The 21,666-nt window shown below is 50.5% G+C and overlaps 1 protein-coding gene across 2 annotated transcripts in view; it reads left to right on the top strand.

The window, feature by feature from the left end:
* Window positions 1–4,122: 4,122 nt before the first annotated feature.
* LOC100118270 (inhibin beta chain) overlaps window positions 4,123–21,666 on the top strand; it is a 42,678-nt gene continuing 25,134 nt past the window's right edge. The window contains exons 1-2 of one of the 2 annotated variants that reach the window (XM_031924873.2): window positions 4,123–4,510; window positions 4,575–6,100. In XM_031924873.2, coding sequence (XP_031780733.1) covers window positions 5,395–6,100 — 706 coding nt within the window. In that variant the 5' untranslated portion in view covers window positions 4,123–4,510; window positions 4,575–5,394. Of the gene's footprint in view, window positions 6,101–21,666 lie in introns of both variants that reach the window. The other variant, XM_016982833.3, reaches the window with a different exon arrangement.

Genomic DNA, 21,666 nt, shown 5'->3' on the forward strand with positions numbered 1-21,666 from the left:
GTACACGTAAGAGGGAAAACGAAAGAGAGAAATATTAAGGTTATTAAACACGAACGAATGCGACCATACAGCAAGTATCTCTCACCCATGTATACGTCTCACTGTCTCTGTGCGCAGTGCACTTGATCCAGTGCGCGCGGCTCAAACAATCAGAGTTGATGAGCAGCAGCCATTCACCCATACCGCTCAAAGAGGTCTCTGACAAACGAGAGCGAAGTCGAGGTCAATCGCGCCTCCCGGCTCTTTAAAATTGCGAATAATCGCACGTATATATTATAAACGCTCTCTAGCCCGGCCGGCGCACGAAAGTAGTGCCGACCGGCAGCACATCAGAGCCCGAATAAAAAGAAAGAGGAATCAACCGGCCAAGAGCACTTGTATGCGCGAGCGCAGGTACACTTACAATTGTTGTATATACTCGCGCAGGGACAGATGTGCACTTTGCTCGCGTTCATTCGCTCTTACTCAACGTTCGGTAAACAATATTTATTTATGGACGCGATGAGAGCGCGAATATATTTTTGAACGAGAGAGAGAGAGAGAGAGAGAGAGAGAGAGAGAGAGAGAGAGAGAGAGAGCCGGACTTCGTAATTCATTTTTTCATCGCTAATACGCTGACAGCTACTACTACTGTGAGTTATTACTGGATTCGACCGTAGACGATAGAAAAGTATGTTTTGTACAATAAAGTTTGCGCTATCTTTTCTATATAGCTGCGACTGCCTGATAAACATGTCTCTGCTTCGTTAAAAAGTGTGTCTGTTTTAGCCGGTTTTCATCATCCTGCATTGATTGGATGTGTACACTTTGCGGCGAGAAAAACTTGACACTCAAGAATTGGCGCCGGATTATGAATTTTTTTTTCTCACACTTCGATCTTCGATATAAGCTGATTGCGAAAATTTGTAAGCGATATACCCTTCCAAGTTCTAATTATAAAATTCACGACGACATGATTTCGTGTCCCCGAGAACAGTCGATAAAGAAACTATGTAGGAGGATTCGTGTACAAATTCAAGCCCAATTAATTAATCAACGATCGCAATTATGCAGCAGCGCATAAATCAGCGACAGTCTTTATCAATCGAGGCGTATACGCGTATACGGAAAGTCCCCCTATTTTATGCACATCGCGCTCGAAATCTTTCAATTATTACGACGAAAATAAGCGTAATAGAAAAACATCGCGGAAATTAGTGTCAGTCTATAAAAAGCTCGCAATAACTCGCTTTACAATCTTTGTAATTAATGAAGTTCATTAAGCTCCTTGCGATCACGCGTATACTAAAAATACGCGTCAACTCGGCCACAGAGTATATGCATACACAAACGATCTGTTTTTCTCTCTCTCTCTCTCTCTCTCTCTCTCTCTCTCTCTCTCTCTCTCTTTCTCTCTCTCTCACTCTCCGCGGTCAGCAAGAACGGGGTGCTTGTTTCGATCGGCCTCCGTGTGCGGAGTGCGTCTTTTCCCCATATCAGCGTGATTACGTCGCCGAGCGACTCTTTGATCGTCAGTGCGAAGATGAATAAATAAAAACAGAAAGGAGAAAGAGCCGATACGGAAAGAGCGTTGCGAAAAATCGCGACCGTCGAAATCCCCGATTGCGAGGAGAAAAAAGAAAGGAGAAAAGACAACGCGTAGCCTCGAATTCCAGGAAGGCATAGCGCTAATCAACGGTCGAGACGGCCGCCAGACAAGATAATGGCAGATCAATCTAATTCATTCGTCTATACTCGGAGACGCGCCTCGCGGCACATACGCTTTATGTCAGTGTGTGTACTTATAGCGGACGCACGCGATTTCGATTCGGAGGAGGCTTGTTTCATCGTTCGGCCAGTTATTCGGTTACGTTACGTCGCTCGTCTGCTGTGTTTTGGTTCTTTCATTAACGGTTGATATCGAAGGCTACTCCGATTTTATTGGAGGAGAAGTGCACACCCGGTGCAATTGTCTGTCGAGGATTTGAATTCAGCTTTTATTATGATCGGGGGAAAACCTTACGCACGTTCTCTGCCTTATCGACCATCGGCTCGTGATCCGCTGGTACTCATCCGACGATAAGGCGGATCTCGCGTAAACTTGTTTCGTCAAATTTTGTGAAATACTCTTCGATTGAAGAATCAGGTGTAAAATGATATACGATCTAGCGATCGACCAACCTATAGCTTTAGTACTTTCCGTAAGAGCCGACTGTACAGACTTACCTTCCAACGATAACCAGCGCTTCAGAAATCCAACTTCCCACCGCAGAGCGCGTAGGCACCGACACCGCGAGATCGACAAGTGCTGCTTTCGGCTGCGAGAGCGAGCGCGCGAAGAAAGCGGCCCTCCGAGAAACTTCGCGAAACGGTAGGGGGTGTGATCGCGAAACCGGTAGCCACCCAAGAAGGCGGTTCCCTTTCTCTTGATTCCTTCCCTCTTCATCTCTCTCCCTCTCGCACTCTTTCTTTCTTGTTCCTTCCTCTCTCTCTCTCTCTCTCTCTCTCTCTCTCTCTCTCTCTCTCTCTCTCTCTCTCTCTCTCTCTCTCTCTCTCGATTCTTTTCTCCCCAAGGCTGCCACGTGCAGGACAGCACGCACAAACGGGGATTAATTCTCGGGCATGGGATATACATATACCAGGATAGGAGCAGTGAAACATCGGACGTATAAAAACGTACGGCATACCTAGAAAGAGGAGGAGGGGCGCGCGCGCAGAGAGAGAGAGAGAGAGAGAGAGACGGAGAACCGCACCCTCTGGCATGAGATCGCGAGATGCGGCTTGTTAACGTCTCAATTTGAACGCGCCGTCTGCGCGCGCTTGCTTTTCGATGCCCGTTTCATCGTTTCGAAAGCGAGCTGCTTTTTACTCCGTATTAGAGGGAGAGACGCCTGTGCGCGATGAGACGAAAAGCCATTACTCGCGCGGGTGGAAAAAACATAAAGCGCGGCAGACGCATGCGAGAGAGTTGCATGGATTGAGAGAGAAAGAGAGAGGAGGGTTTTTCGGAAACGTCGCATTTGAGGATCCGAGAGAGAAGGAGGGAGGGAGCTAAGGAATAGCAGGAAGATGGAAGCCTTGGCTCATAATACGAAGAGAGACCGGCGCCTCTCTTTCTCTGTTTCTCTCCCTCTCTCTCTCTCTCTCTCTCTCTCTCTCTCTCTCTCTCTCTCTCTCTCTCTCTCGCTCGCTCGCAGCATCACCACGTGGCATGCGGCCAACTACCGTCTCCTGATCAATATGCTTACAGCGAGAGAATCTCTCCTCGCCTAGTCCTGACTCGCAGAACTAGCTCTCTCCACTATGCACGAACTAAAGAGAGACCGGCGGCAACATCAGCGAGCTCAGACGATGCCGCGAATATTATATTCTGCTACAACGTAGAGATTTCTTCGCGTGCAGTCGTGCTCCGATAAGGGGACTCTGCGATTTCAAGGTTTTTACCGATCGCTAGTCGAATTAAAGCTCCATTTACACCCGAATGAGAAATGGGCGAAAGTCTGCGCGTGTCAGCTTCGAAAAAAGGCGACGATTCGGAAAGAAGGACCCATAAATACTTGAAACCAACAAAAAGACACGTGCCGTAACCCAATTAGCGAAGACCTCTCCGAAGAATCAGCGCTACGTGCTCGGCTCGAAAATCCATCAATGATTAAGCGAGCGCATTCCCCGTTAAAAATTCACCGAAAAGAGTCCCCCAAAACAGCGCAGCTCTAAGTCTCGCTGTCTCTAGTCTCTCGTCTCGTGAATAAATCAGCCGAATGATTCGCGCGCGCTCTGATTAACGTCAGCGGCTCGTTAATCCATCGATTAATGAGTCCCAGCGCACACACGCGATAGTCACGTGGGGGGCCCTAGACTTGGTGCGCACCGCTACACGCGATTCGAAAAAGAAGAGGAGGAAGAGGGGGAGAAGTCGCAGGGCCGGTTACCGGCGGAGCCGTTCAGATGTGCAGAGAGAGAGAGAGAGAGAGAGAGAGAGAGAGAGAGAGAGAGAGAGAGAGAGAGAGACGTGCGGAGAGCCAGAGTGCGAGTAGTCTGCGTCCCTCCTTTTCGCGCTCGCGGCGTCGTGGGTGGGTAGATTATAGTGGTGGTGGCGGCGACGGCGGCGGCGGCGGCGGCGCCGCGGCTGGTGGTGGCGGCGGTGGTGGTGGATGAACCTCAGTGTCCGGCGCGCCTCCGACAAGCGTGCTTCGCCGGTGTCGTATGTAGAAACAATACATGCTCTCGCCCTCCTGCGCTGTCGTATCAGCGCGACGATTCACCGCGGTCCACACACACACCACACGCACACACAGACACACCCGCGCACACACACTCACACACCGACACGTACACGTACACGGACACGGCCACGGCCTCACGAGGACAAGAGGATAGCGAGGATTTTCAGTGCAAACTCCAAAAAGGTTCGAATCGTCGATTTGTTGTGCGATCCCTGGATCCGCAAGTCCAGTGCATTATAGACCGCGCGCGATCCAAGAGGAGCTGCGGACCGTAGGACATGTGCTCGCTCGCGAGGGGAGAACCGGTCAGCAGTTTTTCTGATTGTTATCCACGCGGACATTACACTCTCTAACGAACATTGCTTCCAGCTCGAGTCTCAAGACTGTTGTTTTATAAACCGATCCGGTCCGAGTTCGCGGAGGAGGGTAGCGCGAGGTGTGTGCCGGGCCGAACAGGAAAACAGACGGACAGGGGAAGAGAAGCTGCAGCGCCGCGGTACCACTGCAAGCTCGCGCTCGGAGCTTGCGGATGGCAGATAAGACTTTTCGGTCGAACGAGCGGCTCTAGACTTTTTAAATGGTGCATCACCACCGCGCGAGCCTTACCCGTAGTGAAACTTTAGGTATACATCGAAAGTGTCCGAGAAAGTCTAGACGCCCCTAGACGCGGAGAGTCCGTCAGTGGAGCGAGAGAAAGAGAAAGAGAACTGTCGAAGAATCAGCGGTCCGAGGCACAGGCTGCAGCGGAGGAAACGAGCATCGTCGGCGGTCGCGCGCTCATGGCCCGCAGTGAAGGAGCTACCAGCAGTAGCAGTAGCAGCGCGAGGCTCCAGCGACAGCAGCAGGATTCAGCGAGCTCAGCTCAGGTACATTGGTAATGGGGGGTTTGGGCGAGGATGCCTTCTCCCCGTCGTCGCAGTCATCAGCTTCTGCAGCAGTCTCCTGCGCTAGCGCCGTCCTCCTCCCCAGGCAAGGAAGTTTCCCCGCGACAGCGGAGAGCCCATCGGCCGCTGATCCCGGCCTCGGTGCAAGCAGCAGCCCTCCTAGTCGCGAGGATCCCAGCGGCAGCGAAAGCCCGGCATCGGAGGCGCAGAGGAGAGCCGACAGCGGCTGGTACACCAGAGAGGCGTCGCGATTCACCGAGGCGCTCCGCGCTGGGGGCAGGAGGAAGAGGTGACTCGCCGTCGAGATGCTCCAGGCGCCGAGTAGCTCTGGACCGGTCACTCTCCATACGCCTCGCGAGCCGTCCACGTCCTCCTCGTCCTCGTCCTCGGCAGCGGCTGCGGCGGCGGCTGCGGCGGTGCCCTCGAGCATCGGCAGACTGCTGCTCCTGCTGGCGCTGCTCGTCTGGTCGCTGAGCCTCTGGCCGGCGGCGGCGGCGGTCGCGCGCCAGAGCCTCCACCAGACCTGCCCGGGCTGCCCGCACCAGCAGCACGCGCACCTGCACCGCAACCGCGAGGCCGGCGGGCCCAACCCGGACGATCTGCGCCTCGAGGCGATCAAGCACCAGATCCTGTCGAAGCTCGGCTTGAGAAGCCGGCCCGACGTGAACAGGACCCTGGCCTCGGTGCCCAAGCGGCTCGCCCTCGAGACGATCTACCGCGCCGAGGCCCAGCAGCCCGTCAGGCCTCCGGCCCCTCCACCTGCCACCTCCCAGGGCGAGAGCAGGACGGCCCAGAACCGCGAGCCCAGCTCGGGATACAACAAGCCCTTCGGCTACGGCGACGAGTACTCCTACAGGAACCTCGAGCAGAACGTGCCGGGAGGGGGCGAGCTCAACCAGAACGTGCCGCCCTATCAGGACTACGACGACATGTACGGCTCGCAGCACGAGCCCGAGGTCATGGACGACTTCTACGCGAGGACCTCCGAGATCATCACCTTCGCCGAGCCGGGTGAGTGTAGCCTATATATGTCTATCGTGACGCGGACTCGTGGCACCGCCTACTGCGCGTCACGCCAGTAACGTAGCCGCGGCGTAACCTATTGCAGTATCGTTTGTTTGCAAACCGTTCGCATGAATGAACTGCCTCGGAAAGTTGTACTACTCGTTTGCTCGATTATATATATGCTGGAAAAAGTCCGTTGTATTATTATATAAGTAGGAGGGAATAAGCCAAGAAATATGCCGCGACCCGCGCGACAGATTAATGAAGCACGAATCTCGCTAATAATTAATGGCATTGATTCTTCTTATACGAGTTCAATTACACGAGCCAGCTCAGCTATTGAGCGTCTTCTGGAAAGTTTCTTTTTTTCCTTTCCGCCGAGTCGTTAAATTCAATGATCCATCGAAGGGTTGAGTATAAAAGTGACATTCAAGTTTAAATTGTGTTATTCGTTAACCTACTTGCAAATTGCCGGCAAACTTCGAGGAATATAGTACATAGAAGAATAGAGCAAAGTTAAGCATAGACGCGCGCACCTATACGTACGGATTATTAGCCAACGCGTTACAAGACAAGTAGATGCGCACCGGGCACGGTAAGACCACTAGTCCCGCTATACCTATACGGCTCGCATTTCTCTCGAATGTCGTCGCAATGCGGTAAAAAAAGTCCCATCAGAGATTAGCCTCGCGGTAATTGTCGGTGCCCGCAAGGTAAGTATATAAAGAAAGCATTCATATAATTAACCGGAAGCCGAGCACTAATCCAATTTGCGAATAGCGTCGCTCTGAAAGCTTCTCTCGCGCGGCGGATGCGGATAAAAAGCGCGCGGCTTTGAAAATAATATATAAACCATCCGCTCTCGCACGGACTAGCACTTCTCTCTCGCGTACCTACAAGTGTATACGCGCAGGACTCAGCTCCCGCGTGGCGGCCCGCGTTGCGTGTGTGCCACGACGCCTCGCGGCGGCGGCGGCGGGCCGCAAAAAGCCTGCAAGCTCTTTTTGCACCTTGTACGGGCGCCGCCGCTCTCGCGCGCTAATACGATTTATTATTTCTGCAGCTGCGTATGTGACTCTCCTTGCAATTTGTTATCGGCTGCGAGGTAAGATTCTTCGCGAGAAAAAGGGCGCTGAGATTGCAGAGCGTGCGTGCAGTTGGCTGACTGATTTAGGATGATTTTTTTTCTATGCAGGTACACTTTTATTTTCGTTCGAACGTTTTTAAATTCAGGGAGAATGAATTTGAAACTGAAAGTAGGCATCATAAAAATACCAATTCTGGCGACCTAATCCTTCCGTCGATTGCGTTACTGTTTCAACGCTCTTAACTTTTCCCGATAAATTATCAACGCGCAGTTAGCGGATCGCTGTGTACCAAAAATTTCGATACCGATGCATTACCGAAAAATTGTAGCACACACATTTACATATAATAGATACATGTTAGACGCGATCCAAAATCGGTCTTACGCGAATTATTAATTATCCTTTTTGTCTCAAATTTGACGAAACAATGCAGCACTCTCCTGCACGCGCGGAGTTTGAAATAATTCAAAAGTAAAATCATCAGCCGCGCAATAACGATGTTGAACAGCAAAACTCAGCGAAACGTGCACCTGCGCGCTGACAGAAAAATTGATGCTGCTTTCAAACATTCTCGCTGCGATGCGTATATTTCATCAGGGCGCACTCGATGCACTCTGGTGTATTATAAGAATTTACTCTACTCCATTGTACAACAATTAGCGGTATACTCCTTTCTTGGCGACTGCGGCAGTTATCAGGACAATGGCATAGCGAGCTGCGCTGGCGTCGAGCGCGCGCGCGGCGTTATTCATTGCTCGCCCGGCGCTTCTTCGCTCGATTTTGTTCTCCTTTTCGAGACGATGCCCGAAACGTGCGTTACATCCTCAAATTTTCGTATAGGACCGTCGCTTCGTCCTCGATTTATGATACATCAACGCGAATCTTCCTAAGAAGCGCAAGAGATGAGATAGCGTGTGGAAGTCATCGAAATATAGAGGTGAACGCGCTATCTGATCAGCGAAAATGTGCTGGACAATTCTTCGGAGCTTAAAATCAATATGTTATGGCTTTTCGAAATCACGACCATGACAAATAAAGCACACCGCGGCGCGGCGGGCTTCGGCCCGAATTCCTGCGCGCTTCGACCGACAGAAGCGCGTTACGTTTCCTTAGCGAAATGAGATGGCAAGAGATATGTACATATATATTCGAGTGCGATCCAGCTTTACACACAGCCAAAGCAGCTTTTACGAGGCGTTCGACTACGCGAACCGATGGCGTTGTTTGCCGCCGCCCCGTTTTCTTTCTATTCTCCTTTCTTCCGAGCTTGCGAGCTTTTATATGCGGTGGAGGATATTATCGAAAAATATCGGCGTTAGGTTGCATCTACAATTAGATGAATTCTTCTTGGTTGTTGTTCCTGAGGCGACAAAGTAAAAATCATGTAAGACGTTCTAGAGCTCAGGTAGTATTAGTATTTTAAAAGTCATTATATTGCGCGAGGGAAAAACGTAAGGAGAAAATAAAAATTTATTACTCGGAATGAGCGCGTAAAACTTGCAAAAGATAGTTCCAAGTTGCTGCACTTCGTGAACTTATAACATAATTTACTTTTTCAAAATAATGTCACACACTGTGTATAATGTTTTAACCGCAAGCGGTTTGTTACTATAGTTTTGTTGCTGAATAATTAACCAGCGAATGTTTCGACATCATTACGACCGCAATAATGCGATCCGATCCTATAATTTTGCGATTCTTCGTTGTAACATCTCACTCGAATTCCTCCTCAGTTAGCTGAAAGTTCAACAACAGCAAAACGACATCCCGTTTATAATCGTCATTAGAGGTCAAATTAGAAACGGCAAATCTCCGATTAACGATGCATAAATTATGAGCCGTCGCGGCGATAGTATCAATTGTGATAAAGTACCGCGTCGCGATAACGCGGGCAATAAATTCGAAATCGAGGGTCCGACGCGCGGCAGCAGCAACAGCAGCAGCAGCAGCGAACACATGCATGCGTGGCCACACGTTTGCAGCCACGTGGCCTGTACTCGTGGGTGTCGTGCCGACGGTCTATAGTCCAGTAACTAAGTTTAACAACAAGGGTAATAGAACCCAAGGTAGAAACTTTATGTCGTGCTATACGCCGCCTAGCTGCGGCTCTTACCGCCATTCGCCACGCGGTAAAATTAATGAGAAAGGTTATTCCCCCATTCCTTCTGCGACGCGAGTCTCCTGGTTTTTCATACACGATCGCACGCTACGCCTACCGGTCCACACCGACCAGTTTGCCGCGCTCGAATGACGTCAGTGCGCAGATTTTTGTCTGATTCAATCGCGCGCTTGCCCTGGGAGTAAACATTAAACTGAAAAATCGTCGACGAGAGGGAAAGATTTTTCAGAGATCGGTTGGGATTGGCAGAACGAGTTCGATGTAATTCTGTTTTATGAAGGTCTTTCCGTCGAAGATCGTTACTGGGAAAAATCGAGAAGTTTCTCTCTTGGATCAACGGAGTAACTACATCCGATACGAGGAGCTGGTCACACAAACGCGTATACGGGTCAGCATAGTTCGCAACAAGTTTTCCCGCCGCGACGAGTTTGCGCAAATTTTCGAAAATCCAGGCCAGAATGGAGGTTGCGCCGCAGCGCAGGCATAATTTTCGCGACGCTAATTCCCGCTAAGCTGAACAAAAGACAAGAGCTGAACTTTCTTCCGAACAGCGAAGCCAGAGCGGGGCCGAACAAACTGTTATAACAGAGGTGCAACGTACTTTTGCTGATCTCATTCTGTCACTATGCATAGACGAGGAACACGTCATGCTTTTCGAAGAAAGTAAGGAAAGAACAAGAGTAAACGGGACTGCCGCTGGGATATCGATCACGTACTTGGTAAACCATGCGTTCGCGTATTTATTTATCGCGGAGCAATTTTCCAAGTTTACGAATGGAAGAATTCTGAAATTTTGCGGGAGGACGCGGAGATGCGCTTTTCGTCCACGATAACTCTTCGAAGTTTCGAAAACGCAGCTGCCGCGTTCGTCGTGAATTTTTTTGAATTGCGAAGTTCTCTTAATGAAAAACTCGAAGAACTTTTGATTAATTAATCATATTTCTTTGCTGCGGTGTTGGCAGTACGAGGACGGTTATTACAACTATATACGCGAGATCAAACATTCCTAGCCCAACGTGAAAGCTTTCGAAAGTACTTTTACAGCTCAGCGAATAGGTAGTCGACTTTCAAACCACAAAACTCGGAGCGATATATTGTATACGCGTAATAAAGAAGCTTCGATAAGTTTTAAACGCTCGCGGTTATCGCCGAGATAATTGCCTGTAACTTTGCTCGGTACTTTAACTTTTCTTTATTATATACATAACGTTTACATTTTCCCGAACGTCGAAACACTCGCTATTAGACGAAATTTGTTTGGGCCAGAATCGCGAGTATCCTGACTAAACAGAGATCACGCCGTCACGAACCGCCGCGCAGGGAAAAACCAAAAAGCTCAAAGCACATAACGAAGCTCGGTAAATCAGCAGTATTGGATCAATCGCCGTAAAAGTTAACAGCTGCGGCGATCAGCTCTCGTCCTTCTACGCAGCCAGTCGCGTATAGGCAAAGTCCACATGCAGCGCAGTCCGCCGACACACAACGTAAAGCTTTCATAAGTGCGCGCGCCCGCACACACAGAGGTATAAGAATAAGAAATCTCGTAAATTCGTTTCTTCAGTCGTGAGAGAGAGAGAGAGAGAGAGAGAGAGAGAGAGAGAGAGAGAAGCCTGGTCTTTCCGAGCGCGTACAGGAATCCCCTTAGTTTCCTTCCTTCGTCTCTGCAGCTTCCTTTCTTGCCATTTCCTTTCAACCTCTTGCCTCTCGCTATCGCTGTTCGAATCGCGCAACGCAACGAAAGTCTGTCTTAAAACACGGTAGACCGAGGGCAAGAAATAACTAATGGAGAGAGAGAGAGAAAGAGAGAGGGTAAAGGACAGTGAGGGCAAAAAACAGAGGTCAAAGACGCACGCCCTTTTTGATATCCAAGCGCGCATACATATACAGAGATAATAAGCGGAGCATCCCTCATCTTTGAATATACTTGTATGTATATTTTCTCCGGAAAATCGAAATTTTTTTATTTATAGCCGAAACGCTTTAAAAATAAACCCGAGCATCAAGGTTTCGTCGTTTATAGATACGTTCTTGAAAAGAATTACAGATTCTCAAGACTATTCGAAATAATCAGTCCACGTGCGCGCACTGTCTTCACTTAGTAATGAGAATCAATTAGACGTCGTCGTGCGGCGTTGTGCGCAAGTTCAAAACAATTAATGACACGGGGATGATATAATCTCGGCGTTGTATACTCTACGCCTTAACTATACCGTAAATTGCGGAGTACATGAATCGTTGATCGGCAAAGTTGCTCGCTAAATTTAGCGCTCGCACACATTGCAAGTAGCGCATTTCGAAAAGCTTTCGCGGCGAGGCTCTCTTGCAGCCTAGACAGCCGCACACACACACACACACATGCGCGCAGGCGACTGCTATGCTATAATACTGATCGAAAGTAAGGTCATTTTTCTTACAATAGCTTTACAGTGCGAATCGCAAACCTATATATTAATAACTGCGAAAAGTCGATGACCTTATACTATTTCACACAGCCGCGTGTGCGCGCGCGAGAGTCCGAAGAGCCGTGTGAGGAGGGAAAAAAACGCGTAGCGTCAAAGCCACTTATACGCGGCAGTTGTTAATTAAACGGCACGAAACGCCAAAGTCCCGTTAATTGGTTTAGTGCGTGAAACTACTTGTACACAATGAGCGACGAGGGTAGAGAAAGAGAGAGAGAGGATCGTCGGCGGGGCTGAGTACAGCCTGGAAATTGAATTTCAAGACTCAAGTTCGCCTCGAGTCAGCGAACCGATGAGCAGCAGCAGAGCAGCAGCGGCGCAACCCCTTCAGTAACTTGAAACTGCCGCGCGAACCAGTCTGACGGGCTAACGTTTGTCAGGCTTACACGTCCGCCGCCACCGCGACGCTGTACACTGTACTGCACTGCAGCGCTGAAATCGATCCGCCGAATCGAAGTCCGCACTCGTATATCATCTCTTAATCGAGGGCTGCGCGAAAACGATCGAAAGAGAGCCCCGAAAAAAAGAGGAGAGTACAAAGCCATAAAAGACTATAGAGAGGAGGGAAGGGTATTACGCGACGCAACACACGACGAGGGGCTCTGGTGGCCTCGCAACAGCCTCTCAGGTACAAGTGCGCGCACGAGGACTCTCTCGGCTCTCTCTCTCTCTCTCTCTCTCTCTCTCTCTCTCTCTCTCTCTCTCTCTCTCTCTCTGCGTGTGGAAAAACAATGTTTATACCTACTCGCGAAGCGCACGAATATCGTTTTCAAAACATTCGAAACGCGTTCACGCTCTTCCTCTCTCTCTCTCTCTCTCTCTCTCTCTCTCTCTCTTTCTGCCTCCACGATACGCAGAGAGCGCAAAAATTTATTAACGCGCTCGACGCCGCCGCGCGATTCTCTCTCCCGTTACTCCCATCTTTATTATTTCACTCTCCAGCCCGGGAGAGCGGCTTGTGCCGCCGAGAAGGAGACTGTAATCTTACCGAGAGAGACGTAAACCTTCAACTTTGAGAAAGGGCCCGCAAAACTTTTTGACGAGTAAGTCAAGTTGAGGGGGAATACAGGGAGCCCGCGAACTCGTCGCCGAGGCTAAAAAATAATCCGTTAGAGGCGTCCTTTTTTGCTCGATTATGCGGGTGGTTAGAACTCACTGCGTTTGTGAGTTCTTTCGTCCTACGCGTGGAAAGGAAACTGCCGCCTGACTAGCCGAGGGCGATACTACTTAAAACTCATCCGATCATTCCATGCGTTCTCGATTCCGCCAAAGGATGACAGCGCTGAGAGACGCGCGAGAGATCGCCGTATGATCCAGGGCTTCCCGCGCTATGTTCAGATCGCAAAAGTCGCGCTATCTTCCCGATATCAAGATCGAATCGCAGCGACGTCGTGCATAGAAAATGATGGACTTCGATGTGTGCGTCGGATGCTGCAGCGACGAGTTCGCAAGTTCGCTGCCGTGAAAGTCAATTGCGCTCGAAGGAACAGCTTTTCTCTATAGAAAGTCATCGACTCTCTCTCTCTCTCTCTCTCTCTCTCTCTCTCTCTGTCTCTCTCTCTCTCTCTCTCTCTTCCTACCGTAAAAAAGCGCTATCTCCGTCCCCGTAGCTTTCTATGCGTAAACTGGCTGATATCGACTTTGCCAGAGGCTTCACGCACTGTTTGCCGTTGTTCACACGTTCGCTCAAGGTTTCGTCGCAATCGGTAAACAGCCGACGCTCGCGTACCGAAGGAACGAAAGAAACTTTTTAACTTCCGTGTAAAAAATCATATATAAATCATATCCGGACTCATAACGTATTTATGATCGTTTACGTGGGCGCATCAATAGTTAACAGCCTTTAATACAATCAATTTCTGCGCGCACGGCATATATTTATGAGCGTATATATTTATACTTTTCGCTCGCTTTCGCCGCTTGTGCAGCGCGTGTATTTATAAATGCGCAATCACTCGGAAACTTTTAATAGCGCGCAAAAACCTGCAGCACACGCGACGAGATTAAAATTTTGTTTATTTTAAAAACTTGAAAAACGGATGAAATACACAGCTCTATATCGCGTCGAGGCAAATTCTCCTCTGACAAAAAATTATACGGTCGAAGCTGCGGCTATCGTGCGGCTTTATTATCATCATATAATATTTTCATCGATCCGTGTGCTCGCTAGAAGCGTTCGCAACTTTTTTTTCCTTTACGTAAACTCGTCTAAGCCATTTCGGAAAAAAGAACGGGTGAAATTTCAAAATTGCTTATTCCGCGCTTGCGTGAGAGGGGGGGGGGAGAAGGGCGAGCTGAAATTTTTGGCGTTGTCTTTTTGCCCGCGCGAGAGCGCGTTTCGAGGACGCGAAAAAAATTCGAAAACGATTATTTCGAGAGGCGCCGCCGCTGTATAAACTTTACGATGCTCCGAGTCGTTAAGGCTTTTTCTCGAGGAAACTTTCGTGTCGTGTGTGTGTGTGCGTGTGTGTGTGTGTCGCGTATGCTTAGCATCGCTCGTTCCTATAAGCGAAATTGCAGCATGTTTCGAACTTTGAAATATCTATAGCGGCTGGCAGAAAAAGAAGAAGAGCGTTCATGATTCGAAATTTTTTGCGATGCGGATGTTATGTATAGGTACAGGTTTTAGTTACGAAGTATACAAAAGTCAAAATTGAAGCGCGTTTCTTTGTTCAACCAAGTGGAACACGGGGGAAATGCTCGAAATGCTCGAAATTAGTTGTATGTTTGGCTCGCCTCGTGTATCACACACCGCACTGCCGATTTACGGATGAATTCGATCGATAGCTATAAAAATGTAATGACGATTTTGAAACGCTCGCATGCAAAGCTTAGAATTGTTTTGAATCACAAGGAGATGACATAAAGTCACATTTAAGTTAAGCCATGTATCAGTCATTCAATAATATAAAAAATGTATGTGATTTTGCATTTAATTTTTGAGACATGTGATTTCTCATCTGATATTCGAGATGGCTTGACAGAGTCTTCATAAGACAAGTCATTTGAAAATACCGAATTTTTGCATGCAAGGCTTGTCAGCTTTTAGTTTTCACTCATTAATTACTCGGAATAAAAGCGAACGAATATGTTATTTTCGTTGGAAAATAAGCTGTCGTGTGCCTCACGTGCCAGTTATTCTTCTACAAGTTCATAACAAAAATCATAAGAAACTTTTCAGCGGCGATTCATGATTAATTGGTACGTGTCTGCTCGACGCGTAAAATTACTAACTTTTCAGTTCGCATCGCACACATTATCAACGTTCACAATTAAAACGGCCAAAAGTATAACAATAAGTCCGCGCAAAATGTCGTTTGTGTAAATCATCGCCATAAATGCTTCTTACAGTTTACAGAGCAGTTATACATACCCAAGACAGAAAACAGTGTCGGACGGATCAGCCATTACGCTCGATGTTCTCTTTTAACAGGTCTTGGCGACGAATCTTTTCAGCGATTCTTCATGCGAAATTCTTCGAAGAACTAAAGTCGCCGACGAATACTTTCGCGACGACGTGTACGACTCGAGCACGTACTTGGATCATCTGATCATTTGTATAACCCTCGCGCGTCGACGGGGCATGACTGATCGTCGATATAGTACACGTAGAGGGAAATTATTAATCGCAAAACGCATCAGAGAAAGTACCGCATCGTGAGAAGCAGTCGCGGATATGAGTATTGATATCTCGTCCGCATGTTCTGAAAAGAATTTCTGAAGAATCATGTAATGCGAAAATCTGTGAATTAGCCCGAGCGCAGCGCAGCAGCTGGCTTACATCTCTTGCGAGGATGATGCGGCGACGTATACGCGAGTTTCAATAACATTAATCACAATCTAGTATCATCCGAGCCCCATAATGAGAGTTATTCGTCAATTTTTCACTGCTGCGCGTCGGCTTCTTTGTTACCCAAGTGGGTTAATGGTGTCGTCGAACTTCCGGAAAAGCGATTTTCGCGAAGCATGTGAAGTGAGGATTAGCAGTTTATCTCCCGCAAGCCGAGTCGTTCGTTTTAGTGTCGCTCTCGCGCAGCACATACTCTCACATACACAGACAGTGTATCGCTCGCTGCGCACTGCACTCGAAACTTTGCGGTGTGCTCGTATCCAGCGCAAAAATGTGAGGGATGCGAACGCGCTGCGCGAGAAGAAAAATCAATCGACTATACTGTGTGTATGGCTGATATACAAAGAAAAATGAAAAATACACTGCGCGTACTATAGCCGAATTGAAACCCATCCAAAAATCCCTCGCAAACTAGAGTAGCTAAGAAGCCCTTTTCTCAACTATGCAAATGAGCCTTTTGTTACGTACTCTCGGGACGTTCTGCACGGCTTCCAATTCTCCTCAACGTTATACGACACACGCGTAGACAAAAAAAAATGCGATTCCCGAAAAGTACACGCGCGAGGCGAAAAAAAGGCCACGGCGGTATACACATAGGAGAGATCAATATCGGAATCGACTAGCGATTGCTCGCGTGCGGCATCTACCGCATCGGGAGGCGGGGGCACTTGAAAGTCTGCGGGAAGGTCACGACATCGCGCGCGAGCGCGCGGGGATAGAGAGCTGACGGCGGCGGTCCGCAGGACTCGAGAGATGAACTAGTTGGAGGATAGTTCGCCGAAGGGGGCAGGGTCGAACCGCTCTCCTATACGTATGCAGTTCGCCGATCGATTTGACATTCCTGTTTTCTCTCGACACCTCGGCGATAATGAGAATCTCTCCTCGCTATCTCGAGCGAGAGGACCTCCGTCGCGGGGGTGTCTTTTGGAGCAGCGAAGCTGTGCGGCGATAGCAGCGCGCTCGCGCGGGTTCGTTGAACCTGCAGCAGTAGAAGCAGCGAGAGAGAGAGAGACAGAGAGAGAGAGAGAGAGAGAGAGATCGCTATTCGAAAATTCGCTATCTCTCGTGCGCGCTCCATGCCCTCTTTACGCTGCAGCTTCGTACGAGCAGCGCGATGCTCTGGTGATGCGGGAAAAAATTCTCGCGGACGATTATGCGAGTGTCGAGCTTCGATCTCTCTCGGGAGAGAGCCTCGTCCGGTGTACGCGTAAGCGGCGGCGGAAACCGCGAGGAAGGGCAGAGCGAGAAAAAAGAAAAGTGCCGCCAGCCAAGCTCCCTCTCCCCCGCGGAGTGAAGATAACGCCGGGGATGGGAAGCGCGCGAGAGAGAGAGAGAGAGAGAGAGAGAGAGACACATCAAAGTGTCGTCTCCGCGTGCATGTAACAGAGAGAGAGGGAAGGAGCGGCTTCGCAGGACACGTATACTGGCGATGGAATGGCTCGAGATGGGCTGCTCTCGCTCACTCACTCTCTCTCTCTCTCTCTCTCTCTCTCTCTCTCTCTCTCTCTCTCTCTCTCTCTCTCTCTGGCGAACGAGTATAAGCGAGTAGCGGCGGCGTGTGTAGTGGGGCAGGGTCGAACTCATGGACGAACGAGCCGACGGATAGGACGGCTGGCGCCTGTACTCAGATCGATGCACATGGCTCCAGCTGGGCGCCGCTCTTCGTACATCTCTCTCTCGCTTTGCGCAGTCCCACACCCGTTTTATTCTTCCTCCTCTCTCTCTCTCTCCCTCTTCCAGCCCGCGCTCGAGTCGTCGCGTTTTGCCGCTGCTCCGTTCCGGCAGGATCTCCGCGCGCGTCGAAAGAGAAAGAGCGCCGCTCGCGCGAGGAGAAAGGGGTGTAAGGATTCTCCTCCGGCGGCGGCTCCTTTGCTCTCTCGCTCTCGCTCTCTGGCTCAGGATTTGCTCGCGCGAGCTCCTCTCCCTCCCGCTGCAGGCACGCGCGTATTGTAGTGCCGGCGCTGTGTGTGCGGGAGCGTTTCGCCGCTATCCCATCCTCTCAGCACCTCGGTGCGTGTGTTGGCTCCGGCTGCGTACTTTTTAGGAGCGCTAGCGCTCCTCCCGAAACGTTACACGCTACATACATGTCCACTTTGCAGATAGCCCCGCAGCCGCAGTATAGCGGCATAGAGCAAGCCAGCAGCGCAGACACGGAGAGGGAGAGAGCTGGAGCGCGCTTTGCTAACTTACTACGCTTTCCTCTCCCCCGCGTATAGCTATACACACGTATTGTACTCCGTACAGCTCCCGTAGCCAAACTGCGTGCGGAGCACACACACTCGCGCTATCAGCGATCGCCGCGAGTGCACCGCATCGACGCGCCCTCGCCGTCTCTCTCTCTCTCTCTCTCTCTCTCTCTCTCTCTCTCTCTCTCTCTCTGCTCAGCTCCTTCTTCTCGTCTTTGACTTGGAGTGGTCTGTCTGGCCGACCCCATCGCCGATGTCGTCGTCATGCGAACGGATCCGAGCCGGATATGGTCTACTACGCGCAGCTCTGTCTGTGCACACATGTTTGCACGCGCGTGTATATGTAGCACAGCAGACTCGTCGCGTCAGCCTGAGAATTTCACGCCGCGAGACTATGCGGCAGCCGCTGCTGCGATTTTTTAGACCGGGGAGATTGATGAGCGAGTAGTCGGGTGCCGCGCTGATGCTTCCTTCTTTTTTCACTCGATCCTCGCTCCGGCGCGCGGCCGTGATTGCGATGGCTTGGCCGAGTTGACTAGCTCCGGAGTGATGCGACGCGTTGCTCGCGGGAATAATGAGATTTTCTATACCGCCGGACTTCTATTGTACTGCAAATAGATGCCTGTTTCATACGCGCGACGAAAGCTCGAATTAGAAAATAACGATCATGTCCTCCCACGCAGCGAGAGAGCTAGCGGTATAAAATTCCGAGATTATTCATTCGAGAGCCGCATGATTCTCAAAGCTCTCGCGCGATTTCACTCGTCTCTCTCCACACGGAAAATATTATCCTAGCTTTAAAGCGCCAATAAAAGCTCCGGGGAGAGCACTCGCGCTCCCTCTCTCGCTCCTAGCGCCGCGCTGCAGCTTTTGTAAAATTTCATCGACATCGTCGAGGCGCGCTCGACGAAAAATCGAGAAAGCGTCGTAGGTGAACAAAAAAGAGGCGCGAAGCACAAGTGCCGCTCGCGCGCGGAAGGAAAAAAGCGCTTTACAAACACGTTCAGCCTGGCTCGTATGAATGAAAAGTGGGGGTGGAAATTGTGGGGGAGGTGGAGTTCTTCGCACTCTCTTAAGTAGTAACTCTTAGACGAGCCGGCTCCTGTATGCAAAGCCGCTCTGCATACGTACACAGGCTACTGAGAGAGAGAGAGAGAGAGAGAGAGAGAGAGAGAGAGAGAGAGAGAGAGACAGGCGTGTGCCGAGCCGAGATGTACGTACGTGTAACGGTGGCTGGGCGAGAAGTGCGCACACCCCCCCCCCCCCCTTACGTGTGTATACGGCGCGAGCGAGCGAGCGCCTACACTAGAGCCTGTCTCGTCGCCCTGTCTGAAGTGTCTCAACTACCTGCGGCTTAATTCAACCCCACATATGGGTGGGGGTGGCGGGCGTCGCATATGCGCTATATAGCGCGGCTCTCACACTTGAACGACGCGAGCGGGTCTATAGCAATTCTTCCCGTCGCGCTTACCCTTCTCTCGCGTACGTGTAGCAGCGTGCGCCTGAATTTTTCGTAACGAGAGAGTGTGAGCCGCCGCCGAAATGATTGCTTTGAGGTGTTAAGCACCGCGGGCACTCGAGCCGCTGTACGCCCTAATGGTAACGGCCGCCAGGCCCTGTGTGTGTGTGTCTGCGTGTGTGGATGAGCTTCGTCGCTACGGGCTTGTTAAATTATGCACCAGACGAGGTGTGAAAATCGCGAAGAGAGCACAGCCCCCCGGGCTAAACGAATACTAATGAAGTGACACAAGCCCGACTCTCTCTCTCTCTCTCTCTCTCTCTCTCTCTCTCTCTCTCTCTCTCTCTCTCGCTCGCTCGCTGTATTTTGACTCGGCAGCCTACTATGACACCTCTTTCAGTGCGACTACCCGCGCTGGAGAGCTGCTGCACAATGGGAGCCTTTTCTCCAGCGCGTCGGCGACGTACGCTTTCTCCCGCTCTCTAAACACATGAATATTGCTCGTTGATTCCCCCCGATTTCTCGTTGTTGCGCACCCTCTTTCTTCCTCTCGAGCTTGGTATTATCGAGTGTTTCCAAAAAAGAGCCGAACTACGCGCTTTATGCGAGAATCGGAGTAACGGAAAAGTGACACGGGGCAAGCCCGCTTTACGAGCGCGTAGCTGTAAAATCCGTAATGCTCTCTCGCCGCGGCGCTGTAAAGTCGACACGGCCGCGAGAGTGTACGTTTCAGCGGGATTCGCGGGGGTCGAAAGGAGAAATTTTCGTGTATCAGCGACATATTGGGGATGTACAATAGTGGACGACCACGTCCGACCACACTCGGGCTTATCTACTTGCTCGCGAAGATTCCAATGAAAGCTGGGATGTCGGTGAAAAGATCAAGCTGTCGTCCGACCGTATCGCGGAAAATCAAAGATCCCCGAGTGTCCAAAGTAAAACTACACGGAAATCCCCGCGCGACGCATGCGTAACAAAGGATACCGCATGCGCAAAAAACGCTCGATCCGCACGCAGGCTGCGGACATCGCTAGCGAGATGGCGGCTTCCTATATACATGCGCGCGTCCCAATCCTCGCGCGAATCGATGCAGCGTCGTGCAATTAACGTATATATATACAGAGAGAGAGAGAGAGAGAGAGAGAGAGAGAGAGAGCCGCGGCAGCGATCGGGAGCTTTATATGCTAGGCTGCGCGCCGCGCGTATATATATACACGCGGAAGAGATTAGCCGATTGGTAGCCGTGGCTGCACACCGCCGCAGTAGCAGCTGCAGCCGGCTGGCGCAGTCATCGATCACACGATCACTACACGTGCTCTCTCACTCTTGCGCGCGCGCAGCCTCGCTATACACACGCTCTATCTCTCTCTATCGCTTACACGTAGACCGATAGAGCGCGTACACTATCCGGAGCACGTGGCGATAGATCTGGATCAGGGTTACTCCAGCGGCGAGTACCCCTACCCTCGCTGTATATATATATATATCTCTCTCTCTCTCTCTCTCTCTCTCTCTCTCTCTCTCTCTCTCTCTCCTCTCTCGCTCGTCTATATCTGACCCTCTTATTTGACTGAGGGTATTACGGTCAATCGCCTCCCCCGCCGCGCGCGGCGCGATTATTCGTTCGGCTAACTATTTTTGAAGCGCCGCGACGCGTCAATGACACGCGCTGCCGTATACGTGGTGTATAATCGATGCGCTACCGCCTGCTATATATGATGACTATCCGCGATAGCCGATTGCTTATTCCGACACCACCATCGGTTATTGGCGAGGCTAGGGTTAACCACTCTATCGGCTCTCTTGGCCTGCGGTGTATTATTATACGGCTTATGGAATATCCATACGCGCATGAATTTTACACGACCTGTCGCGATTGACCGAACCGATAATAGCACCGATTGCACGTTAATCGAGTATGAATTGACGGCAACCCCCGATGCTCGCTCGATCTATACAAACGTGCATTGATTGGAGAATTAAATCGCGATAGCGTGCCGAAATTCAGCTTCCTTTCGGTCCATACAGCGGCTCTGCGCAAAGCTCTTTCTCTCACGCGCGCTCATAGCGCGGATTAAACTGGATCACAGCGAGGATTATGATGTGTATGTGTGTGTGTGTGTGTACCGCCGCAGTGCACCTCCTTCCCCTCTTTAGCCCATCCGGAAGTCATCCATATAGCAGCACGCTTGTGCGCGCGGCCTTCCGTGCTCGAGACTTAAAATACAGGAGTTTATTCATAGCGCGGATCGGAGCTTATTCCTGTGCGGCCGCGTATAATATGCACACGCTAGAAACAGCGGAGGACTTTTTTCCTTCTCCCCGCGCATATAGAGATATCGGTCACGGGGTTGCCGTTGGATACCGCGCCGGCCAGAATTACGGAATTGATGCTGCGAACGCAGCGAGTA

Source organism: Nasonia vitripennis, chromosome 2, assembly GCF_009193385.2.
Source record: "Nasonia vitripennis strain AsymCx chromosome 2, Nvit_psr_1.1, whole genome shotgun sequence".
In the NCBI taxonomy this organism is placed as follows: domain Eukaryota; kingdom Metazoa; phylum Arthropoda; class Insecta; order Hymenoptera; family Pteromalidae; genus Nasonia; species Nasonia vitripennis.